This window comes from Mauremys mutica, chromosome 4, assembly GCF_020497125.1.
Source record: "Mauremys mutica isolate MM-2020 ecotype Southern chromosome 4, ASM2049712v1, whole genome shotgun sequence".
In the NCBI taxonomy this organism is placed as follows: Eukaryota; Metazoa; Chordata; order Testudines; family Geoemydidae; genus Mauremys; species Mauremys mutica.
In genome coordinates, this window is record NC_059075.1 from 74370320 (window position 1) to 74395255 (window position 24936).

Here is a 24936-nt window from a genome sequence, read left to right on the forward strand (position 1 = left end):
AGACAAGTAACATTTTTGTGGTGGGTCAGTGGAAATCTGAAGAAGACTTTTTGAGCTATGCCATTGAGTACATAGATGGTATAAAGTTATGGTGTGGCGTGAGACAGAGTTCAGGGTCACACCCTTGCCAAGCACAGGAAGAGTATTGCCTTGCTTTTCAGCAAGAAAATGTAAAAGCAGTGCTGGAGAGGCTTTCATGAAGCTGTGAAGATAAGAACGGACATATTGGGTCACACCAATGGTCCATCCAGCCCAGTCACCCATCTCCCAAAAGTGGCCAGTGCCAAATGCTTCAGAGGGCAGAACAGGGAATTATTGAGTGATTCATCCCATCATCCAGTACCAACTAGCAGTCAGTCTAGCAGTCAGAGATTTAGGTACCCTCAAAATATGGAGTTGCACCCCTGACCATCTTGGCTAAGAACTACTGATGGACCTATCCTCCATGAACTTATCTAATTCTTTTTTGAACTCAGTTATAGTTTTGGCTGTCACAGAATCCCCTGGCAATGAGTTCCACTCGTTAACTGTGCATTTTGTGTGAAGAAGTACTGCCTTTTGTTTGTTTTAAACCTGCTGCCTTTTAGTTTCATTGGGTGACCCCTCATGTTTGTGTTATACAAAAGGGGTAAACAAAACTTCCCTACTCACTTTCTCCACATGGATCATGATTTTATAGACCTCTATCATATCCTCCCACCGTCATCTCTTTTTTTTAAGATGGACAGTCCTAGGCTTTTTAAACTCTCCTCATATAGCAGCTGTTCCATACTCTCCATATCATTTTTGTTGCCCTTCTCAGTACCTTTTCCAAGTCTAATATATCTTTTTTGAGATGGGATGAACAGAACTGCATGCAGTATTCAAGCTATGGGCATATCTGGATTTATATAATGGCATTACTATATTTTCTGTCGTATTATCTCTCTCTTTCCTAATGGTTCCCAACATTGTTAGATTTTTTGACTACTGCTGCACATTGAGTGGATGTTTTCAGAGAACTATCCATGATGACTGCAAGATGTCTTTCTTGAGTGGTAACAGCTAATTTAGATTCCATCATTTTGTATGTATAGTTGGGATTATGTTTTCCAATGCATATTACTTCACACTTAAAGATGAGAAGGGATGAGCAGATAGGATTTGGAAATTAGGCCTCTTATGGTATTTGGAGCTGACTCTGAATCAAAATTGTAAAGGTGAATTTGGATCTGAATTCCCATCTGAATACCCTAACTGGAGCATGGGATTAGGGGAGCTGCATTTCCAATGTAGTATCTTCTCCTTCCAGAACAGCCAACAGTGGTATGGATTTGAGGTTCTGGTTTTGGCCTGTCCCCAGTTTTAATCCCTTCAGTGCTGACTTCCTCTCAAACATTAGCACTTCAGTGAAATACCAAGTCCCTAAGAGCACAGGAGGTGTCCTTTGCGTCTCAGAGGGAGAGAGCAAAAATGAGAGATGGGAGTCAAAAGCATGAAGACTAAGACACAGGAGATTGAGTTCTGAGTCATCCACTTAGAACTGGTGTTCAACGTTGTAACTAGCACGAGCTGTCACCGAGGGAGAAGAGCAAAAGAGCCAAGGAAATAGCTTTGGGAGAGAAGGTGGGGGAGGCTGTACAGCTCGATTAACAGTAGAGACATCATTCTGATTAAGATAATTGTAAAACATGGTGGGGAAATGGTATAGTATGTCTCATAGGGGTTTCCCCCCTCCCGGTGCTGGTGTCACAAAGATCAGCAAAATGTCCCCACCTGCAGAAGGCTCAGATGGTCAATCAGGCCAATTCTACTTAATCCCTTTTTAATGTAGGAGGAAGATGAGAGGTTCTGAGGATACCCTTACTTCCAAACAAGATTGAGGCAATTTGCCATTGGGAATTCCTTCTCACCTATTTGCGGTGGTGTTTATTTTCAGATAAAATTTACTGGAAGCTTCCCTATTAAAAAAATTAAAATTAAACGGTCATGGAATTTCCAGCCTGCTGCACCAGAGCGTAACAGAATCCAGGGCCCTTGCCATAGATATTGCCTCAGAGTACCTGGAGATTTGGACTCCTCCTCCCTGCCTACCCAATCCCTAGGAAATTTTGCCCAGGTTACTTCACATTTTCTCATTTAAATCTTGGTGGTTGTGAAAACTGAGGACCGATAACAATGCCCAGAGCCAGACAGGGGCTGTGAAATGTCTCTCCAAAGCTCTTGAATTGATATAGGTCTGCTAGTACACCACAACCCAGACCTGCAGGCTACCTGATTCTCCAATCCTGGGCTTTCCAGCACAGCTCTACTAACTCACCTCAATCCAATCTCTGCAGCAACCCCTGCTATTCCAGTCCTTCAGCTTCTTCCACAGCTCTGTCAATGGCTCCATGGCCAGTGCAGGACCCAGTGCACCTCAATATTCACCTGCATCACACTCTGCTATAGTATGCCTAGCCCCTCATGCACACACCTCTGCTCCTGGCTAGCCTCTCAAACCTGACCTGCAGAACTCCATGTGATTACCAGTTCTGGATCACTTCAGTCCTAACCTGTAGCCCTTTCCCTCTCCTTTTTTGAAGGCCACTCTGCTGAGTGTCCCAATCACTCAGAAACGTGAGGCAGCTGTAAGGAATATGGACAACCACCCATCTGAGGTCAGCAAACTTATTTTTTACTTGGACTAAAATGGGCTTCAGCATGATGAAAAGTCGAGTCACCACATTCTGTTCTACAGCAGCCTTGTGCCTTTGATTTTCTGTCAGATATTTGCTATTTTTAGACACCCACCCCCCTTGTAAATAAACCGCAGCACAATTCATGTGGCAACTGTTCTGTCTGCAAAAACTGGCATCTGCTGTTCTCTCTCGCCCACAGCTCACTATCTCCATAAGGAGACAGGCACGTGGCACAGCCCATGAAGGCTGCTCTTGCAATTTAACACTCTTGGTGAGGGATCTGTTTATTGAGCCCACTGGGGACAGGTCAGAGCATACAGCTGTGTGTTGGGCATGGTGTGTGCCTGCTGGCAAAACCTTCCTTCCAGCCACTGCTTGCCTGAGACACCTTGAGAGGGGGAGGGGAAGATGGAGACTGATAGGAGAGCAAGGCATCTCCATAGAAACCAATCTGCTTCATTAATAGGAAAGTCACACCATGGTTCCTTCCCTCTCAGCCGCTAACTCATTGAATCAGACACATCATTGCAGACTCAGTCTCCTTGTACAGAGCCTGTCCTGAGGTGCCCTGCTGAATTTAAGGAAATTTACAGCATTATAGTCACATCAAAAGGAAATTAACAAGTGAGCTGACTAGGGAAATCTAAGTTTATTAAAGGAAGGAAGAGCTGAGAGAAAAGTATTAACCCATTAACTGCCTCTCTCCCACGTAGGCACACACTGCTCCCTTCATTTCACCTACTACATTAAAAGAAACAGTTAACAATAGACCCAGAGAAGTGCTGACAGCCTCCCCTGCATGACTGGGTCAATTTAAAAGCAAGCTGACCTCTTTCCCTCAGTGTGGCATTGCAACAGGCCTCATGGGCATATGTAATATTCCTCACCAGGAAGAAACTGCAGGTTTGTTTTTCTGATGCTAGATACCAGCATTTCAGAGCCTCTTGCCAGCAGCAGCCATCTTGATGAACAGTGATAATGACACCAGCAGAAATAGGAGAGAGTTTGCCAGTGGCTTCAATGCTAACAGAACTATTACAATTATTTCCTCTTTCCCCCCTTTCACTGTTTTCATGTACATTTGGTGTTTGTTAAAGACATTAAAATCAGCAGCCCTGGAGACTGAAGTTACCTTTAGTCACAAAGCAGGTAACCAGCAGTGCAAGCTTCCCTTCCATATACTGTCTCATCCCCTGTACTCTGCTTCCATGGCCCATGTTGTCCTTGGCCTGAGCTCCCAAGATGGAATCCAATTACAGCTAATGGTGATGGTGATTTTGTGTGCCATGGACACCTGGCTGCTAGGAACTAAACTGAGACTCACCAGTTCATTTCACATGCTGTACTTGCATTTCACAAATTGGTTTAATCAGCTTGGTTTGAGATAGGGCATTGCACTGGTTCTGCACCACTTCCACAGTACGAAAAGAACTCAGGAGATCAGGGTTCTATCACTGTCCCTTCCATTGACCACTCATGTGACCTTGGACAAGTCACTTAGGCTCTCCGTGTCTTTGTTTTCCCATTTGTAAAATGGAGATAAATATTTACCTACCTCAAAGAGGTGGTGGGTGGCTCATTAATGTTTAAAAAATCCTTTGAGATGCCTAGGATGAAAGTTTCCAAAGAAGGGCAAATTAATGTACAACTTGGGTTGCTTGGTGGCCTTGAGCAAGTCACTTATGCCAAAATATTCTAAAGTGGACACTGATTTTGGATCTTTACGATTCTGGGTGCCAAGCTTGAGACACTTTTGGCCCTGATTTCCACAGGTGTTCAGCAGCTGCAACTCCCATTGACTTCAACTAGAACTGTGGGGGGGCCGATGACCTCTGAAAATCAGGCTCCAAAGTGTCTCCATGTTGCATACCCCAAAACTGATGCACCCCAAATCAGCAGCCACTTTTGAAAATTTTGGCATTTATTTATTCATGTGGGTAGAGCTTTGCAAATACAAAGCACTAGATAAGTTCAATGGGAAAGCTACTGACCTGTCAGAATGCGATCACCAGGGAAACAGTATCACACAATTCTTGCTCCTTCATCTGAAATTGGTGGCATTTCCTCAAAGAATTTTGGCCCCCTGATGGCAGCAGCTGTGGGGCAGAGTGTGATCCAGGCCCACCCTGGGCATAAATGCTGCCCTTCGGACTTTCTAGTCAGTTCCTTTTGCTGTGCAGGACATGAAGCTCCCAGGATGACAGGACAATTCAAAATGATTAACTAGGACTAAAACAAGAAACAAAAAAGAACTCCCTCTCTCCCCAAAAAGCAAGATGCAAGCATTGGTACATTTTAAAAGAAGATAATCCCCAAACTCTGAGGGGAGGTGGGTATCCACTTGGAACAGTATCTTTATTGAGGCAGCATTCCAGATAAGTAACTTTCCTTTCTCTAAAGACACCATCCACCAAGATGCTGATTCATAGGGCGTAAGAAATTAGTCTTCTTCTACACTTAAAAGTAAAGTCAACAAAACTATGTCACAGTCAGGGCAGGGCCGCCCAGAGGAGGGGGGCAAAGGGGGCAATTTGCCCCGGGCCCCGCAGGGGCCCCCAAGAGAACAGCGGAGGCTCCGGCCTCCACCCCTCTCCTGGAGCCTTAGCGCATCAAGCACCGAGTCTCCGCCGGGGCCCCTGAGCCCCGCCCTGCTCAGAGCCGCATGGGGAGGGGGCGGGGCTGGGAGCTCTGGGCGGAGCTCAGCTCCCTCCGCTCGGCGTGAGCTCCCAGCCCTGCCCCCTCCCCACGCGGCTCTGAGCGGGGCGGGGCTCAGGCCCCGCCGGGGACATGCTGCGGCTGTTCCGGTGAGGCGCTGAGACTCCGGGTGAGGAGGGAGCCGGGGGTAAGAGGCTGGGGCTGGGGCCAGGGCGGGGGGGAAGCAGGACCCGTCGCCGAAGCGCAGCCCGGTCTTCGGCGGCGGGGGGCCCCTTCCGTTCCGGGACCCGCTGCCGAAGTGCCCCGAAGACCCGCGGCGGGCCCCCCCCGCCGCCGAATTACCGCCGAAGACCAGGCTGCGCTTTGGCGGCGGGTCCCACTTCGGCGGTAATTCGGCGGCGGGGGCCCCCGCCGTGGGTCTTCGGGGCACTTCGGCGGCGGGTCCCGGAACGGAAGGGCCCCCCGCCGCCGAAGACCCCGGGCCCCCGGAATCCTCTGGGTGGCCCTGACAGTCAGGGGTATGAAAAAATTACCCCCCGACTGACATAGTTATGCCGACCTCACCTCCAGTGTAGACGTAGCTATGTTGACAGAAGAATGTTTCCATCGATGTAGCTGACTTTGTTCAGGGAGGTGGTTTTCCTACACGAAGGGAAAAACCCCTTGTTAATGTAGGCTGCACCTATACTACAGGGCTATGTCAGCATAGCTACACCAACATAGCAATGCCAGGATAGTCTCTGTAGTGTACCACAGCCTAAGACAGATATTCAGAAAGAGAACGGGTCCAGACCAATCAGGGCAGCAGTCCATCTAATCTAGGATCTAGCAGTTATGTAAGAAAGTGTCCCCTTTCAGTAGTTTTACATTTGCTGCTCCTTTGTCTCCATTTGAGTGCCCCTTTTTGTCGTGTATTATATAAGAAGGGGTAAATACAAGTGCATGAATTACCTGCTCCATACAAGTACTTTTTATATGATCTTTATTTGTTTACTCACTAAAATAAATAGTTCCAATCTCTTCTTGTAAAGAAGTGGTCCATTTGTGGACTCTTTCAGATATATCCTGAGACAGGGTGACCAACACAGAATGTAGCGTTGTGGGTGAGGTTGTATTATTAATTTATATAATGGCATTATCATTTCTAAGCTGTTCTTTGTACATCCTTTTTGCTGCCTTTTTTGTTAAACTCTTCACAATGATGCCTAGGTCTTTTTACTTGTCCCTAGTCTACCCTACAGAGTTAGTTTAAAAAGTGATTTAAGTTAAACCATTACAAACCTGTGTGAAAGCACCTATATTGATTTAAAAACTTGAGCAATTGTTTTAACTGATATGAATGTCCACACACAAAGTAGCTCTGGTTTAACTGAACTGGCTTAAAATCAGAACTTTAGTTCACCCCGTGCTGCTTTGTGTGGAGATTAGGCCTTAATGAAAACTGCATGCAAAAAATACACCAACTTAAAAGAAGGAGCATCCTGAAATAAAACTTATTTTGAGGGTGGGAGAGTCTGGTCTCCCCTACCTTGGAAGCATGGAGAGTACGAAATGGGATTCTGTTCTGCAAGCCAAATCCAACCAATTTTTTGTGAATGTGTGGAGACAGCTGAGCTGGGTATGGAAACACACAGGAAAAGCACCAGTGTGACTGAAACAAAGGTCTCACAATTTAGGCAACTGTAGCAGAAACATTGGAAGGTTGGGACACTCCATATAAGGAATACAGAGAAACTGTGATAGCTGAAGTGATGCAGAGGCAGAAGAGAGCATCTTTGCTGACCATCCTCAAGAAGCAACAGACTGGATGCAAATTATTGGTGCTCTCCTAGCAAGTTGCCAAAATAGGCCTTTTTGGGGCAGTTTAGGTGTCCCTCCCTTTAGGAAATTAAGTTATATTAGCCTTAAATAATAAAATAAAGAGAAACTAACCCAACCTGATAAATTTAAATGTTTTTATTAACAATCATCTTACATTACAAGGATAATATGACAAAAGGAAAGTTCTCGTGTACGTACTATGATATATCAACATAGCTCTATTCGTATCCAGTGTCCTAGGTCCTTTCACACAGGTACTATAAAGCATAGTCTGCAAAGTAATAACATTTTAACGTTCTCCGAAAATGTGATATTAACATATTAATACATATGTAATAATAGACTTCTAGATATTTTTTCTCTCATTTTGTGTGTATGTGTGTGAGGGGGGAGGGAGGTGTTAAAACAAACAGTTCAGCAGGGCTGTGCTTTGGGTGGGGGGAAGGTAGAGACTTTGTTTTTTGTAGGAAGTTAAACAAAAATGTATTGTGTAAAATGGTTGATGAGTCTCTGAGGATGCCTGAATGACAGGAACCCTAATAGCCCTCCAATCACAATGTAGTATAGCATATGGGACGTGGTTCCCCCGCACAGCCCAGTGAGCATTCTGTACATGAGGTGCAGTGCATAAAGGATTCCAATGCCAGGCAGGAAATACTCTATTGGCAGCATGTGGACTGGGGGTTGGTTTGCTAACTGAGTTTAATGTCAGTGGCATTTTCAGGAGTAGGCGAGGGGTGGGGAAACCATCCATGAGGTTCATGAGGAACTGGTACTAGTTTCTCTCTGCTGTATGTGTTTAACTGGGTGCCATTCAGCACAATTGGCAGTCATAGTTCAGAGAGACTCAGGAAAGGCAGGTTTGTGACTGAGACGTATTAGCAGAGTTGTGTGAAGGGAGAGGCCCAGGATAGCAGGGGATTGAGGTTGCATGGGGGAAGTCTGCATAGCATCTGCTAATGCAATACCAGTGTAACTAGTCACTCAACGGTCAGAGCTAAAATGCACTGAACTCTCCCTCCTCCCAAAAGAAATGAAAAATTAAAACAAACATAAGAAGTTAAGTGGTTGCTAGGCTGACTCTGGAGCTGGAAAGCCAAATCTCCATTCCCCTCCTTTGGAGTTACAACAGCTCTCTCTCAGGGAAGAGCAACAATGAATCCATTACCTTTGAAAGGAAAGCTACTCTAGTCATCTCGCCCTGCCTCACACATGAAAAGCATCACTGAGGAGGCAGGCCAGTGTAATCCGTATAGCTCTGTCCACAGCAGCAATTTCGTGTGGAGAGAGGACGAAAGGAAAGAGGCGCAGACATCAGCACACACTCTGTAAAAGTCAATCCAGGGAAGCTGTGTCCTGGATCCACCAAGAAGTCCTCAAGTTGGAACTGCCCGTCACAGAAAAATATTTATCTCAGTTTTCTTTTCAAGGGAGGGAGGGAGGTGTTGAGCCCCCTGAATGGCTCAACTCAGCAACATCAATGCACCTTGTCTATTAGCTTAAGTGTCCATCATGTGTCATTTACAGTGTCCGTCACTTAGCCAAATAATTCCCTTCTCCACCAAGAAAGCCATCTAGATTATCAGTCAGGCTAGTTAACAACTGAGAAATAGCTGCCCTTCGTGAAACACAGCACTCATCGAGGAACATCAGTGCAATTGCACTCACTGGGTCCACTGTAAGGGAAGTGGCCTCTCGGCTCAATTTGGTGGAACTGCAGGTGTGAATCCCAGTTCAGTATGAACACACACATCTTTATCACTTCTAACTCACGGTCCATTTTCTTTTGTTCTACTCCCTCTCCATACATCATTGCTCCCATCTCTGATTGTACAAGAGCGACTGCACCAATTCTGCATTTTCTCTCCCTCTTGTTTTATTCTAACCCCATCTCTAAAACATTGGCTGATGCTGTGTGCAAAATATACTACATATAAACAAATTCTATTGTACTGCACTGGACTAGTTACTGCAGAGTACTGGTTCCCGTTTACTGCATGTTGGTGGCCACCAAGGAATGCCAACCAGGTGAAGCAGAAAGCCACATCTTCATTGCATTCAAACCCCTGGTCATTGAACCTCTCCATGAAGACAGAGAAAAGTGCATAAATGGGTGAGATATGTATCAGCCCAAGTGTGAGTACACAGGAGCTATGGTACGCTTATCCAAAAGAAGACAAGGGTGTTCCCCTTTCTCCATCACCAAGACACAGTCCCAATACTACAGTTCCACAAGCCTTATTTAGCACCTTATTTAACATACAAGGAAAGAACCCCCTTGTCCTGACCACAGCAAAGTCCCTATACACACAAATGTAGACCCCCTCAGCATATGATTAAAGCTGTACTGAAGTCCTCAGTCTTCTGTATTACATACCTCTCACTAGAACACAGGGCCAGGGCCAGGTTTGTACAAGGGCAATGGATTCTATATCTATATTATAGGTTTATATCTATTGAAAACATAGAAATATATAAATATATATGATTTTATTTATAGATATATAGGCATGTGATTTTTATTTCTTACGCTGTGTGAAAATGTACTGGGATGTGCATATATACAATATATAGACTGTATGCATAGGTACTGTATACATACACTAGCTTACATGCACACACGTTATACATGTCTCCAAGGGAGACAGGAATTGCATAGGCATTACTGGATTGACAGTACAATGGTTGGGGGATCAACGTACCATTTCTTTACTTTTACAACCTCTTTTGATGGGGTTGAGAGAGGAATCTGGCTAAAGCAGATGTTACTGAATGTTTGCCAAGGAAACTGTCCATTGGCCAACCAAATAGCAATATTAACAAGTTAAGAAAGAAATGTAATTTTAAAGAGCCCCAGTGGCGAACTGGCTGAGTTTGCATTGTAGGATAGAAATGTATTTAGAACCTGAAAAGCATCTGAGAACCCATACCACCAAACATGCAAGGAGCACACCTGCATACCACAGAGATCAATTCATTGTTTAATCCAAAGAACATTCCAGGACAATGCCTTCTTAGGGACACTCTTGCATATTTGGTACATGATCCTTGTAGCATGCATATGTAATCCTTACACTCTTGCTAGTACAGGAAGAGCTTTGGTTTCCTGAACCTTTAGGATTGTCCCTGTTGCGATCAGCCTAGTGGCCAGGAGGCCTAGACTTCATGCAGCCACTGGCAAGCTCTGTAGAAGAAAACATCCATGTGCTTAGTGGACATCTGCCAACAAGCAGGATAAAGGAGTATAGGAACTTCAGAAAAAAGAGGGTAGGATTTCAGCAACCAAAAAATCCAAGGGCTACAAAACCAAGTGTCTGGAGAAGCGCATGTTATTCACGATCAGCTGCCTTAAAGAAGACGGAAAAGAAAAAAGGCAAAGCTTATTCAAGGAATAACAAACCCATTATTTCTTTGCTCTTGAAGTCGTTCCAGATACCATGAGCAACACATTCAAAACAATCGCCTGTTGGTTAAAATGGAGCAGGAGGGGAATAATTTAAACCGGATCCCATTCATCTCCCCACCTCAGGAGGAATCTGTCCAAGATGTCTACATCTACCCAATCAGATTTCTGAATGGTAGTACACTATGTGATGCAGCTACAGCTACACTGGAACTCAACCAATGTTGTGAACTGGCACCCTCTGCTGTCCCTCAGTCATCACTACAACCCAGCACATTTCAGCCTCTTTTGCCTGTGAGAGAAACTGGCGAACTAACAGTTAAAAAGATTATAATGAAATAAATCTCTGTAAGTGTGGTTCAGCTAGTTATTGGACTGAATGCTTTTTGCTTTTAACAGCTAAATACTAGGCATCTCTTGCCTTTCCAGTTGACAGAAACAGCAGATCCAGCCCCTGGGAGTCACTCATATCACTGACACACAAGTGGGGCATTTTTTGCAAGAGAAGCCCTCGCTGCTTTACAGACAGAATGGGGAGAAAGTAACTCTATACACATTTCATTCTACTGCTGAGAACTCGTTATGAGAGATGTCACCAATGATGAGTTGTATTTGAGTCACTTTTGAGCCAGTCTCTGGTGGTACTCAATGTCAAGGTTGTAAACAGGCTTTTTTGTGGCTTTAACACTGGTTTGAACAAGGACCAGGTGAGCTCTACTATTTAAAAACTATTTTGGGGATGGACCTTTCCAGAAAGACAGCCATGGAGTTTGCAGCTCCAGTTTGAAAAAGAGCCATGTGCCAAATTACTTATTCTACTGCAAATAGAATATACAGATTTTTCATGACAAAGAGTGTGGAACACTCAGATCTTCCAAGTTCTTGTGCTGAGCATAAAAAGGGGAGCACAGAACTACAAAAAGGGGAGAGGGGAAACTGTCTTTAAAGTCTCCCTCACACTCAGAGCCGTCTATATCAAGCACTTTTTCTACTGTTATGATTCACTTTGCTGCAGATTTCCTAGATATCTGTGTGTCATAAGAAAGAGAAATTCCCTGCAGTATGCCCAGTATCCTCCCGCAGTAGCATCCCAGTTCACATTGTCTGGCTATAGCTCAGAGTTCAGGAGTGGCACAGTGGTTCTTTTGGGGATTTCAATTTTTATCTTCTCACATTTTAATTTAAAAAGGTGGCAGAACAGCCCCACAAAGGAAATTGATCTGATGGTATTGTGACAGTACAATGAGCAGTTTTTTACTTCCCAGGCCAGTAGGGGCTGTGAACACCTTGGGTCTCTAGCAAGAGCTTCCCCTCTTATGGCTAAGCAATGAGCTGTTTGAATCTGCACAATTCCACTGGGCCTCTGGTCTAGAGGTCTCCTCATTTGGGAGGATGGGTCGTCCTGATGCAAGGCTTTGTTGGGAGTGAAGGGGATCTCAGCAGTTTATTACTATTATTCACTTGCCAGGTATTACATTGCCTTCCCCGTGCTGATATGGAACAGTGTCATGACCTGACTCACTTGTTGATTTCTAAGGGGATTCCAGGGGGAAACATTCCAGTTTCTGGTTCTTAATGGTGATTTTGATGTGCCAGAATGAGCTTGTCTGGTGTACATCTGCACTAGCACACTCATTCCATATACTGTATGGGGAATGGCAGGGGCAGAAAGGAAGAAGTTAAGTGCTGCAAACTGTATTGCTTTCCTCCCACACATCACTATTTGAATTCAGAGGCTCCTTGGTCTATTGTAACCCTTTCAAAAGTGACCAGCTAAACATCGTTGCTATACAGTATGTGTGGCAGGATTAGGGTAAGGAACATAGGAAGTCATCACAATTAATGCTTCAAACAGTATCCAGCTCCACTCCTCAACGCAGCCCATAAGAGGTATTGTATGGATAGACAGGATGCACTTTCAAACCCATCAGACATACAAGTTCCGCTGTTTCCCTTGGGCTTAGGAGCTGAGCTGGAATGTGGTGGCTCAGCCACATGTCTCCACCTCACTTGTGTGCTGCTGTTCAGCACAGATTAGTTTGGATGGTGCGGCGGGATCCAGGCAGTGGTGTGTGTTTTGTTGGGGAAGACAGTGAGCGAATCCTGGCAGTAGAAGTGACTCCAAGAGCAATCGATTTAAAACATGCTACATCACCATTAAAAACAAAAAAAGTTTAAAAATAAAATAATTATTATATATATATTTATATAAATGAAAAACTATCAACTAGCAGCAACGGTTCTAGAGATATCTTAGCACCAAGACCAAGGGCAGAGGGTAGCGGTGGAAAGGAAAGGTTCAGTGTTGCTGACACCGCCATCATGTTTCCAAACAACACAGCTTGGCACAAGACGTTTCCCTCTGGGAATTGGGAACATGCCAGCCTGATTCTTCTGGACAACACGGTCTCAACTCCCGTGATGCTCTGGTCAGATTGGTGCTGCCCATACACATCAGCAAGGCAAGGCACTAGCATCTGGGGAGTTTTTGCACCTTTTTTTTTTTCTTTTCTAACCTGAAGCGATAATTGTGTGAACATATGATTCTGTTAAAAAAAACCAACTCATTTGCGATTCAAGGTGAAAGTGCTACTTCCACATTTCTGCTGGACTTCGCGTCCTTTCAAGGAGGGACAAAATATTTCACAGGAAGAAGTACAGCATTCTTCTTCCTTTTGTCGCCATTCTGCCATGCTGTGAAACATGTCACCTTGGTCACAAGAGAATACATGAACCTTTAAAAATACATCATCACACCATTATAACCCAAGATAGATCTTGCATTGATATTCCCTGCCATGGAATTAGAGCAGGTGTTTTTTCACTCATTCAAGAAAATAAAACCAAAACCACAACAATCTATGATTATAAAGACAGAGTATAAATAATGTAAATCAGAATATAATTTTTAAGCCCTGAAATCTCCACCCTCTGATGGGTCTTGACTCATTGGCTGTCTCACTTCCACAGCAGCCCTGGTTCTGAATGAACAGTTGTATAATTTTTTTTAATCTCCTACAATATAAAAATATAAATGCAAAAAACTCCCCATGCCTTCTCTATTATGCTATCTTACAGTCTGCACATGACATTGTTATATTATGTCTGACCGGTAATGGGGTTATCACAAGGGGACCTGAAAGCTTTGCCTTACTCTACAGCCCACCAGTGGGGAGGACTGAGAAATGGGCATCACAGTTTAGCTGATATATTTGTTCTTAAAATAGGGGAAAAAATATCCAACACCCTGCATAAGTGAATAAAGCTTCCACTTCTAAACAAGAAAACAAGGTGAAGTTGGGGAGCTGGGGAGGGATCCCAACACACATGCACAAATCGCTCTGTTGGAAATCAGCCATCAGTGAATGGCTCAAATGGCTCATAACTAGACTAAACGATGAAAAGAAAGGCAGGGGGTAGCCCTCGCCCCCACCGCCACCACACACGCACACAAACACACAAGGAAAACAACTGTGAGGAGGAGGTTGACAGAGACCCGTCATCTAGCTTATAGATTGATTGTTAGGTTTGAACATGTAGAGTATGGCCCCAGCACATGCTTCTGAGAAATGAAATGTTGCCACCTATGCTGCAGCTGCCATGTTTGGAGAAATCAGTAAATTTTAAATATTGTCTCTTTCTTAAAATTCCACTTAGCTTCTACCAGATGCACATCGCCTTAACTTTTTAATTTTCAGTGTGAGTTTTTTATATATATATATATATATAATAATATATATAATATATATATTTTATATAATATATCAAAGTTTAGAGTATAGACTAAAAAAATTATTCAACAGCTTTCAGAATTTGAGGCATTCCTTCCTAAATATCGGGGTAAAATTCAGAGCCGTGGTCCATGCTCTGCAACATCGGCTTCTGATCAAGGGAGGACATCCTGCTCAGCATTTCTGCTGACAGTGCATAACTATTGCCTGACTTCTCCTCAAACCAACTATCTAGTGCCCTCTTGGCATCGAAGTTGGCAATGGGTGGCCCATTAACGGCAATTGTCAAAAGATCACTGAGCTGTTCCAGAGTGAGCCGAGAGCGGTTGTTTTTGCGCACTCTCTGCAGGGCGTTGCGCCCCTTCTCGCAGCAGGCTGTTGAGGTGGGAAGGACTTTGAGGATCTGAACTATTTTATTTAAGAGTGGGAATCTCTGTTTGTATTTACAGATGTGACCGATTAAGTCTTTAAAACCATTTTTGGTATAATAATCCACCTTGAGTTCTCTCCATTCCATCAGCAAACTCCCTCTGGTGTCCAATCCCTCTCTGCAAACTTCTCTTGAAAATGATGGAACAGCTTCCAGGTGCTCAAATATTTGTACCATATCCTCCTTTCCATAGTTCATGAGCTCCTCCGTATTTCTGGGCCAAGTTGCAAGATCAAACACCTGACATGCTTTTACAAATGTTCGGCTACGGGAATCGAACCTTTGGGCCAGGATTACCTGGGTCTTCTGGCAGATCTTTTCTCTGATTGACTGGAATTTGGCTTCAGCCACCCGCAGGTTTTTCACAGCAACTCCGTTAAAGCTTTCACGGAAGTTCTCTTCAAATTCCTGCAAGTACTCTCCAGGCGAGTCTGCCAGTCTACTGATCTCCTGGATAGCCTCCTCTATTTTGTCATCCACTTGTGACACAAGGAGGTATTCACCTTGGAAGATGTAGGCGAGGCGCGAAAGCACAGCAATCACATCCAGCAAGAAGTAGATCAGTTTAATTGACTGGTAGTCCATAAGGAACTGCAAGAGAGCCAAGGCAATGGCAGAAGCATCTGCCCGTTGTGTCTGACCACTGACATCTTTGAGATGGGCCACGACTTCAAGGTAATCCTTGATCAGCGCATTGAGGACATTCTGCTCCCCTATGATCCACTTCACTGCTCGGATGTCTCCCAAGAACTCTGTCTCTTCACAAAGAGTGGCAGCAGTGACTCTCAGCTCACACATCAGCCTGGGAGAGTAACGATAAAAGCTAAGCAATTGCTTCAAATTATTTTCTAGCTCCTCCAGACATGGAAGCTCTTTCCCACTGATGGCATCCAAAATTTCCAAGTGGGGCCTGTGTACCATAAAGGGTAAGCAAAGCAACCAAGGCAGAGTCTTTCTGATTGTCATGAACAAGTTGGCTCTCAGGCTGGCAGTAATGTTAGCACCATCTACTCCCAAGCCGATAGTTGGTTTCTCATCCTGCAATCTTATTCCCAAACTGGAAAAAGCCCTGTCTAATGCTTGGAGGTAACTATCTGTTGTACAAAAGCCCAGCTCTTGAAGAGACAGGAATTCAGTTGCTGGAGGTCCATCGCTGCTTGTGTACTGAACGTAAACCGCTACTGTGTCAGCAAGCAAGTCGTCACTCTGCCCATCCAGAATGATGCTGAGAAAGGGAGACTGCCTGATACGTTCTACCAGATCCTCTCGTAGAGCCCGGGCGATATGATGGATTAAGATTTGGCAGTCTCCCTCGTTCATGTACTGATCCACCACTTTGAGTTCACACTTTCTCAGTAGTTCTGCAAGAGGCCTAAAGTCAAAGTAGGGCCTGCCTTCCAGAGCCAAGTGATAGGCTGTGTTGAAGAGCAGAGTCATATTCCGGCACATTTCTTCTGTCTTCTCTGGATGCATCCTGAGCTTGTAGAGCTGCAGGCACTTCTTGTGGAGGTTGCTCTGGCTGTGAAGCTTTATAGTGTGTATCTTGAACTGCTTAGAGCCAATGATGAAGGCTGAAGTCCGAGAGGATTGCACCGTGTACTGCCTGCAGACATGGCACCACATTTCATTCAACGTAGGGGAGTACCGAAGAAACCAAAACTTTTTAAGCCACTCTTGCTTGAAACGTCGAATCCTCCTGCCAGTTGCAGAAGACATCTTTGAAGGCTCATCTGTCGCCGCTATCATGTCATTGGAAACTGATTCATCAGCAGAGTCCACTTCCTGGTCATCATCCTCCATGATTGTGGGAACAGAGATGATGCTTTCAGAAGCTTAAAAGAAAAAGAAAAGATATTTACAAAGTTCAGAGATGCAGCAAACATTCAAAACATAACACAGAATATTGTCTAAACAACTGGCCCAAATTCTACCCTTCATTGGTTGCACACAAATCAACATAATTATCATAAAAATCTTACACATCAGGCCACCTTGGACAAAAAAAAATGGTATGACATTTTGGCCACTAGCACAATGCATAAGGTACACCATGTACTGCTTTGGAAGAGAAAGTCACTAAGTTCCTGGAGGAAATGAAACGTCTTCAGAAAGGGACACATGCTTCCATTAAGGTCATAGAGTGAACAATGAATGCTTCCAGAGGAGGCAAAGAATTCATTATGCTTTATACACATGCAATGAGCTAGTATATTTCAGACTCAGCATTTCAAGTCGTTCAGACTTTCAAGCAGAGCTTCCTGGTGCTTCTGCTGAAAAAAAAAAAGAATGCGTCAAGAATACAGCAAACAAACCAGCTGCAATGGAATTCCGTTTTTTTATTGACAGTGTATTGAATACAATAGAAACAAATAGAGCATGTCATCATTACAGAATCTTCCCCAAACCATGTCTTCTATTCTACTCACAGCAACTACTTCTGCCCCCTGCAAAACCTAGTCAGCAGGCTTCCATAAAACAAGGCCTTCCTCAGAATATTCAGGGTAAAACATTTTGGATATACACAGCAGATAGTAACTCCATTACTCTCCTTAAGCAGGGTTTGAAGAACATTCTAATTCTGCATGACTTACCTGTGGGGTCAGACAACTCTTGGAGCTCGGGTACCTGAGGTGGTACAAGAGGTGGCTCAGGTAACTTTCCAGATCTCAACATGTCTAGCTCAGCCTGCAGCTCACGGATCTTCTTCTTCAACCGTATGCAGTTGGGACAGAAGGAAGTTGTGGGGATTTCATGTGAGTTGCCTCGAGTCGATGCTAGCGATAGCTCAGTCGGGCTGTCTGCTGTGAGTGACAGAGGCTCTTCGTCTTCATCTTCCAAGAGGCCCATCTCTTTGGCCGCACTGTAAGAGGAACCATGGGGGACCTTCCATTCACCTTCATTTTGGTTTCTGCTGAAGTTTGGGGAGCTATGCTGAATGGCAGCTCCACACCTTTCAAAGATGTCTTCCGCCTGGTATTTGGATGCCTTTCTAATGGAAAGGGGTGTGCTTGTTGTTAGCTGATGCTCTTGCCGCCTTGCTGATTCTAGGGAAGCCTCCAGCACATCTTTGAAGATGAGATCTATCTTCTTTTTCTTCATCTGGGTGTGGGATTCCCCCTCATCATAGCTGCGCTTGTAGGGGCTCTTCCCTTGCTTTAACGTGGTGAGCTGGAGGGGGCCTCTCATATCCTCTTGGTTTTCCACATTTTTTTCTGACTTTTCCCTCTGTAATTTTTTATCTCCTAGAAAGGAAAGTGAGGGGTGGGGATCATCAAAGAGAACTATGAAATATTCCTCAATCCAAAACTAAAAAGAAAAGAAAAAAGCAGGCCAAATCCCTGCATATTTGTTTACTGCATTACAAATAAGGGAACTAAAAGAATTCAGTGGACATCAAGACTCAGAAGAAGAGGAGCTCTACTAATGGGCAAGCCTTCAAAATGGAGAGACCGTATCTAGGTAGCCATACAGGAGTAGGACCCATACATTTTTAAGAGAAGAAAAACTATAGGCAGGTTGCCAAACATAACAGGTATAACCAACCTGTGCTGGAATGAGACTACAGAATTAATTACTGATCACAGTGGAACCCAGGGCCCTGTGCCCAAATACCTATTTCCCTTCTGGAAGTACAGTGACTACTTTGACTTGGTAAAAGGTATCAGGTGAACCACACATGAAGCTTAAGATTCAGAGTTTTCCATCAGAACCCCAGAGTCTGCCCATTTCACAACAGAAAGCTTGGAAGCCTTTTCATTCTGTTTCAGTTTGGAGGCTCTTTCAGAGATGAGAGCGCAAAGAGATCAAAGACTTGCAGTCTTAATCCCTATGGTACGTGTTGCCAACTCAGCTAGAACTGGTGAATGCCCTCCAAGGTTGGGACAGCTATCTTGTCCCAATGGATTCTAATAATGTGGCCACTCTTCAAAATTAAAAAATAAAAGCAATATTATACAAATGATTAATTGCTTAAAACAAAGGGAATAGCCAGATTTCCTTACCTGGATATTCAAAGGATGATAGGTTTGGTTCAATTTCCATCTTTCTTCTATCTTGTAAATAACTTCAAGAATTGGTGACTTCCCAAACAAGAGGTTGCTTTATGCTGATTTTTTGTTTTTAAAACATATTCATGCTTTTGTAAGTTACAGTGTAGGAGTTACTAGGGTCTTTCTGAGGACAGCAATGCTAAGAATGCAGAAAAGATGCAAGACTCAAAACACTCAGGGTATGCCACTATATGGAGGGCTGGACTGGACAACCAATTTCATGCTGGGTTGTTAGGATAGGGTTGTATCCCCACTTGCCATCTTGTATGAACCAAAACAATAGCCTGTGTTTCAACACATTTCACCAGGGCATTTCTAAGGGCTTGAATATTTTACCTTATTTTTTTCCCTTTAGTGGAGGACTGCAGCCACGGATAAAGGAACTGACTTAAGACTGATCCTATTTCTTTTATAATTAAATAAATGGTTCAGCCCCAAATAAAGATATTAAACCACATTAAAAACCCTTATATAATAGGTCTTAAGGCAGAAACTCTGATGATAAAAACAAAATGAAAAATAGCAGCAGCTTTGTTACTTATTGGGACTTTACAAAGTCTGTCTTTTTACTTGGCAGGCTGTAGAGGACTGTGCATGCTTCGGGTATGCGTCTAAATATAATATTATTTAACAGATTTCTATTTTCTACTGATCAGCAAGGTGAAGCACCTTCCAGAGCCACCCTCAGAGCAGATGCTGTAAAATCTGGGAATTCTAAACAAAATCTGCAAGTGATGCTCAGGGCTTGTCTACACTTAACGGAGGATCGAAGAGTGGCGATTGATGCATCAGCGGTAGATTTAGCGGGTCTAGTGAAGAGCCGCTAGATTGACCACAGATTGCTCTCCTGTCGACTCCTGTACTCCACCGGATTGAGAAGAGTAGGGGTAGTCGATGGGGGAGCATGTCCTGTCAACATCATGTAGTGTGGACCCTGTGGTAAGTAGATCTAAGCTACGCCAATTTGAGTTATGCTATTCACGTAACTCACATTGCGTAGCTTAGATCGAATTTCCCCTGTAGTGTAGACAAGACCTCAGTATTTGCAACATCTCCATTTCTGTTCTGCAATACCGAGCACACTGCAGAGAGCGACTGGCTCCCAGAGATACCTGCAGGTTTCTCGGTAGGCCTTTTCAACCATCTCAATTTCTCCTAAAACAAGATCATGCAGCAGGATTTTGTTGGTCCTAGTGAGACGCAGACCCAGTTTCTTCACTACACATATAGCTTCACTCTGGTCCAATGTGCACTGTGACTTAATCTCTGAATTCATACATACCCAAGGTCTAAATGCAAGTGTGGTGTTTGTGTGGCAGGGCTATTGATATCCAGAACCTGTGATTTCCAGAACCAGGCTCAGACCAGCATTGGGGCATACCACTTAACTGCCAGCTGACATGTGGGACACTCAGGACATATTCCTTCCCTTTAGTATCTTCTGAAAGTTTCAGAATATTTGCGCAACTGGCGCATATGTGGGATAAAGCAAATCCCCTAAAGCTTGTATACAGTACAATTATTAATATAATTGTTCATGGAATAAGTGCATATTTACCAAATATTATCATTGATAATATCATATTTCCAAAGCGTAAAAACCAGAGTGACAGAATAAACAGATCTTCCAGGAGGTCCTGCCCTAACCATGTTTTAACAGAAGACACCTTTTACCAAGTCAAGGCAGCAGCTGTGCAATAAAACACATAGGGTTTTTAATTATAAAATTGTATTTAGTTTGGCTGCCTCTCAGAGGCCCTGCCATTCTGTGGCTGGGCTTGCAAAGAAATTCCCTTGGTCCTCTTTGTGTCATTGCATTGTACAGACAATCAGGTGCATTAGAGGTTTTGTGTTTTGTTTTGTTTTTGTCATCCTCTAAATCTCCCTTATTGGCAACTGAATGCTGGCCCAAAGGACAGGGGGATTTGTTCCAGTGTGGCTATTCCTGCAATAAGACAACAATACTAATTCAAGGAAAAAACAATTTGATTCCACTGCCAATTACAAAGCCTGCCATATGCATTACAAGCCATGTAAAGCTGTATGTCTGATGAGTCTCTAGCCAATGCAGTGATATTCCCAAATTAACTCACTGAAGATAGAGAGAAATTATGTCAGGAGATCAGACATATACAAAACACACCAAGGAAACATCCCTTTCACACGCACACAGAACCATCCAAATACTAAATGATCACAATGGTCCCTTCTGATCTTGGAATCTACGGTCTTCAGGAAGCCATCAGCTCAGCAGCCTTCAGAACAGAGAGCCTTGTAGAGGGGAAGCTCTGAGATCCCAGTGCTTTGTTTCAATTTCTTACAGTACATAAAGTGAAAATGCCCTTCTGTGATCCTTCATTCCAAAATGTGTGGGGTTTTTTACTCATATCTATCCCAGGGAACCAGGCAGGAGGGACTCTGCACTAAGTGGGCTTTGGTTATAGACGTTCAGAACTCCGTACAGAGGTTGAGTATTATTTATTTCTATTATGCCTTCGATCGAAAGCACTTGGTGCACAAAGCTTGATCACAGAAAAGGGAAAAAGGGATGATGGGAAGGAAAGAACTCACCTCTTGTGAGGTTTCTGTTGATGGTCTCCTGGGACATACTATGCAACCGCTTCATGTAATCCTCACTGTACCAGACTCTCAGCCTCTCCCCAGGCCGGATGTCCCGACAGGCTCGGAAGTAAATCCTTTCACTGTGCTGAAAGGCCAACAGGTTCTGCTCCCTCTCCTCTCGGGATATGACCACATACCTAAGGGTGAGGATAAGGCAGGCTTGAATCACAAACTTCAGTGAGAGTGTGCCCCCTTCCTTTCTTATCAAAGTCAACTGAGACAGATCCACAGTCATGCCAGATTGATCTTCAAAGACAGCCACAGAAACAGCAAGATTGGATAGCATTGAATTATGAACAATGATATGCCAGTGTATAGATACAAGAACACGAACAGGGATACTTAAGGACTATTAAACAGGTTCTTGGGTCTGTGGTAACTGTTTCTGCCTGGGAAGGGAGGTTACTACTTCTATTACTGTAGCAATATACATGCCATCTGAAGGACTATCAGTGCCAGTGCTTGAGATGCACACACTCCCCTTTGACATTTTTCTTGCCTAAAATGTGTTAAACAGAATTGGTGACTTCCTGGACTCTGCTACCTCCTGTTCCACCCCAGGAGTCCCTCTCATTCCTGGAAATGACAGAACCTTCTCGCCTCCCACCAATCCTGGCCTCTCACCAACAGCTGCTCAAACACCATTTGACACTTCAAGATGAGACGTATTTCTTAGCCTCTCCCTTGCTGGTTAAGCAGTACCTGGGTACTCAAAAGGGGGACGATCATGGTAGCTGATGATGAGTGCATGAGCCAAACATTTTGAACTGCAGTGTAGGAAATTGAGGGATCATCTACACTGGTGGCTTTTGCACTTGTGCAGTTTCATTGGTATCCAGTACAAAAAAAACCAGTGTAGACAAACTGTAAATGCTTGAACTCCAATAACACAGGCTAATGACCTGCTAATGACTTTTGATTGAAAGATCGAAGTTCAACAATGAGATTTTTTTTCCTGTTCTCAAGAAGCCCAATTGCAGCACAGTGGGAACATGGAAATTAATCTTCTTAGTCAGCCAATTCTCTACATGCATCTCAATAATATACAGATTTAGAGGTAGACATATAATAGGCTAGTGCCTCCTTTTCTTCGTCTTGGAGGAGGAAAGAAAGGCATCCTGTAAGCCATAAGGGTCCTATCCATTGCTGCTTAACCACCTTTTGTAGTCCTATATGACTAGAAGCAAAACCCGAAAACTGTGCATATAAAACTGGTTGATGCTATTTGAAAACTATGTATTATATGTTTTATAATTTACAACATCTTCTCCCCTTTTTACTCCTCTTCTCTTCAGCTTTAAAGGCTCCATGTCACAATGACCCCAATGTCAGTATGGGAGAGCAGCCAATATGCCTCCTTCTACAGTCTCCTACTGTTGTGGCTTGTATGAATCATTGTTATTTCAAAGCACAACTTCTCTTTGGATAGAGAAATGTGCGTATTTTTCCTTGAATTCACATTCTCTCTCTCTCTTACACGCACACACACACACACACACGCACACACACACACTTGCAGCGGGAAAAAGTTCACAAACTTGATCAAGTTTTGCAAATACAAGAAACCCTCTGGCAGCATGAGCTTCAATCAGCTCTGGTTTTAGTGTTAACCAACTGACCGTTTGACTGTAATCAGCTATGTTTTATGTACTGTTGTGCTACACACAGTACCCTCAATGGTCTATAATCATCAGTAATTATACAAACAATTGCCTTTATCACTCCCACCAGCAAAATAATCCAAACATCCTACGAGACTTTTTAACTAGCCTTTTATAAATGTCAGAAAAACTGAGCCCTCATTCACAGCTACATAGCACTGGGAAGAAGGCTACCAGAGATTGTGCTTGTGCATCAGATGTCACTTCTGTGTTGACCTATTCAGGCATTCAAAAGACAATGCCTAGAGCACCCAGGAGATATTCTACTTTGCTATGATCTGTTCAGTGGTTAGTCCACCTGAGCAGCATAAGTAAGTGTAGTGAATGTTTGCCCCAGCACAAGCAAAGTTACAGAAACATTCCAGTGACAGTTAAGACCTGATTCTCCAGCTACTCTTCATCCCCAGCCTCCCAGTTCCATGGGAATGTTGATGAGATCAGTCTGCTCCTCTACACAAGCACGATCACTTTTAGATATTTCACATCTTCCACAAAGGCATTCGTTCTTTACAGAATGCGTATGGTTCAATCCAGCTGCCAATGACACTGATATTTATAGGATAGTATCTTGTAGGACAGGAAAATCTTGTATGTGCCCAATAACTAGATTTGCCAGAGATTTTGAGAATTCAATAAGGTTCATCTTTGTGTGAGGGTGAACTGGTAACATTTTCTATTAGGTCACTCAAGAACAAGATAATGTTAAAGCCACGTTTTCCTGTTACATGGCTTACTATGCCCACCAACCCCCCAAACCTCTCAAATTTTCTGCCTGATCTTAGATACACTAAGGACCCACAATACCCATCTTATGATTCCCACCCATTTTTCTTTTGCCAGCCTGGCTTCCCCTCCCAGGTACAGTGCTGGCTGCACACTGTTTCTTTCCAGCCACAGCTTCCAATATAACCTACCTTGCCTCCACTTCCTGACCTTCCATCACACTGGGAACTAGTGGTGTGTATGTGTGAAATACAGAGAAACGCAGCAAATGCTATTGTGGATCCAACCAGTGGTGGATCTAGTTCAGGCTGTCTGACAGTGGCCAGTGCTGGATTCTTCAGAGGAAGGAGCAAGACACCCCATAATGGACAGTTCTGGGATAATCTGCCCATAGGTAAATTTCTTCCTAGCCTTGGGCAATTAGTGGTTGGTTTATGCCCTAAAGCAGGAGGCTTTGTATTCCTTGTATTTTTCCAATCTAATGTAAATGTGGATGTTCTCATCCAAATAACTAAACTTTTAAAATCCTACCAAGCTTTTAGCCAATAATATCCTGTGGCAGTTAGTTCCACCGATTCATTATGCATTTTGTACAGAAGCATTTCCTTTCACCAGTTTAAAATGACATTGTCACTGAATGTCCCCTTGAGGTGTGACCCATGAGAGGAAGGGAGAGAAACACTGGAACTGGGAGCATGTTTAAATGGCAAGGCAGATTCCCGGAAAAATAATGGAGCGAATAATCAAACAATCAATTTGTAAGTACGTAGCAAGTAACAATCAACATGGATTTGTCAATAATAAATCATGTCAAACCAACCTAGTATCCTTCTTTGATAGGGTAACAAGCCTTGTGGATGGGGGAGAAGCAGAAGATGTGATATATCCCAACTTCAGTAAGGCTTTTGACACTGTCTCATATGATCTTCTCATAAGCAAACTACGGAAATGTAGCCTTGATGAATCTGCTACAAGGTGGGTGCACAATTATTTGGAAAACCATATTCGGCATTTATCAATGGTTCACAGTCAAGCTGGAAGGGCATATCCAGTGGGGTCCTGCAGGATCTGTCCTGGGTCTGGCTCTATTCAATATCTTCATCAGTGATTTGGATAATGGCATAGAGAGTACTGTTATAAAGTCTGCAGATGATACCAAGCTGGGAGAGGTTACAAGTGCT

At 43.7% G+C, this 24936-nt stretch overlaps 2 protein-coding genes across 3 annotated transcripts in view; both read right to left on the bottom strand.

Annotated features, from left to right (window-relative positions):
- LOC123370429 (astacin-like metalloendopeptidase) overlaps positions 1-2621 on the bottom strand; it is an 82844-nt gene extending 80223 nt beyond the window's left edge. The window contains exon 1 of the mRNA XM_045017004.1: positions 2300-2621. Coding sequence (XP_044872939.1) covers positions 2300-2374 — 75 coding nt within the window. The 5' untranslated portion in view covers positions 2375-2621. The remainder of the gene's footprint in view (positions 1-2299) is intronic.
- A 4635-nt stretch (positions 2622-7256) lies between these two features.
- PRDM11 (PR/SET domain 11) overlaps positions 7257-24936 on the bottom strand; it is a 59311-nt gene continuing 41631 nt past the window's right edge. The window contains exons 1-4 of one of the 2 annotated variants that reach the window (XM_045017000.1): positions 24576-24802; positions 21321-21508; positions 17292-17942; positions 7257-16532 (exon numbers count right to left, since the gene is read on the bottom strand). In XM_045017000.1, coding sequence (XP_044872935.1) covers positions 14368-16532; positions 17292-17942; positions 21321-21508; positions 24576-24688 — 3117 coding nt within the window. In that variant the 5' untranslated portion in view covers positions 24689-24802 and the 3' untranslated portion in view covers positions 7257-14367. Of the gene's footprint in view, positions 16533-17291; positions 17943-21320; positions 21509-24575; positions 24803-24936 lie in introns of those variants that run through there. The other variant, XM_045016999.1, reaches the window with a different exon arrangement.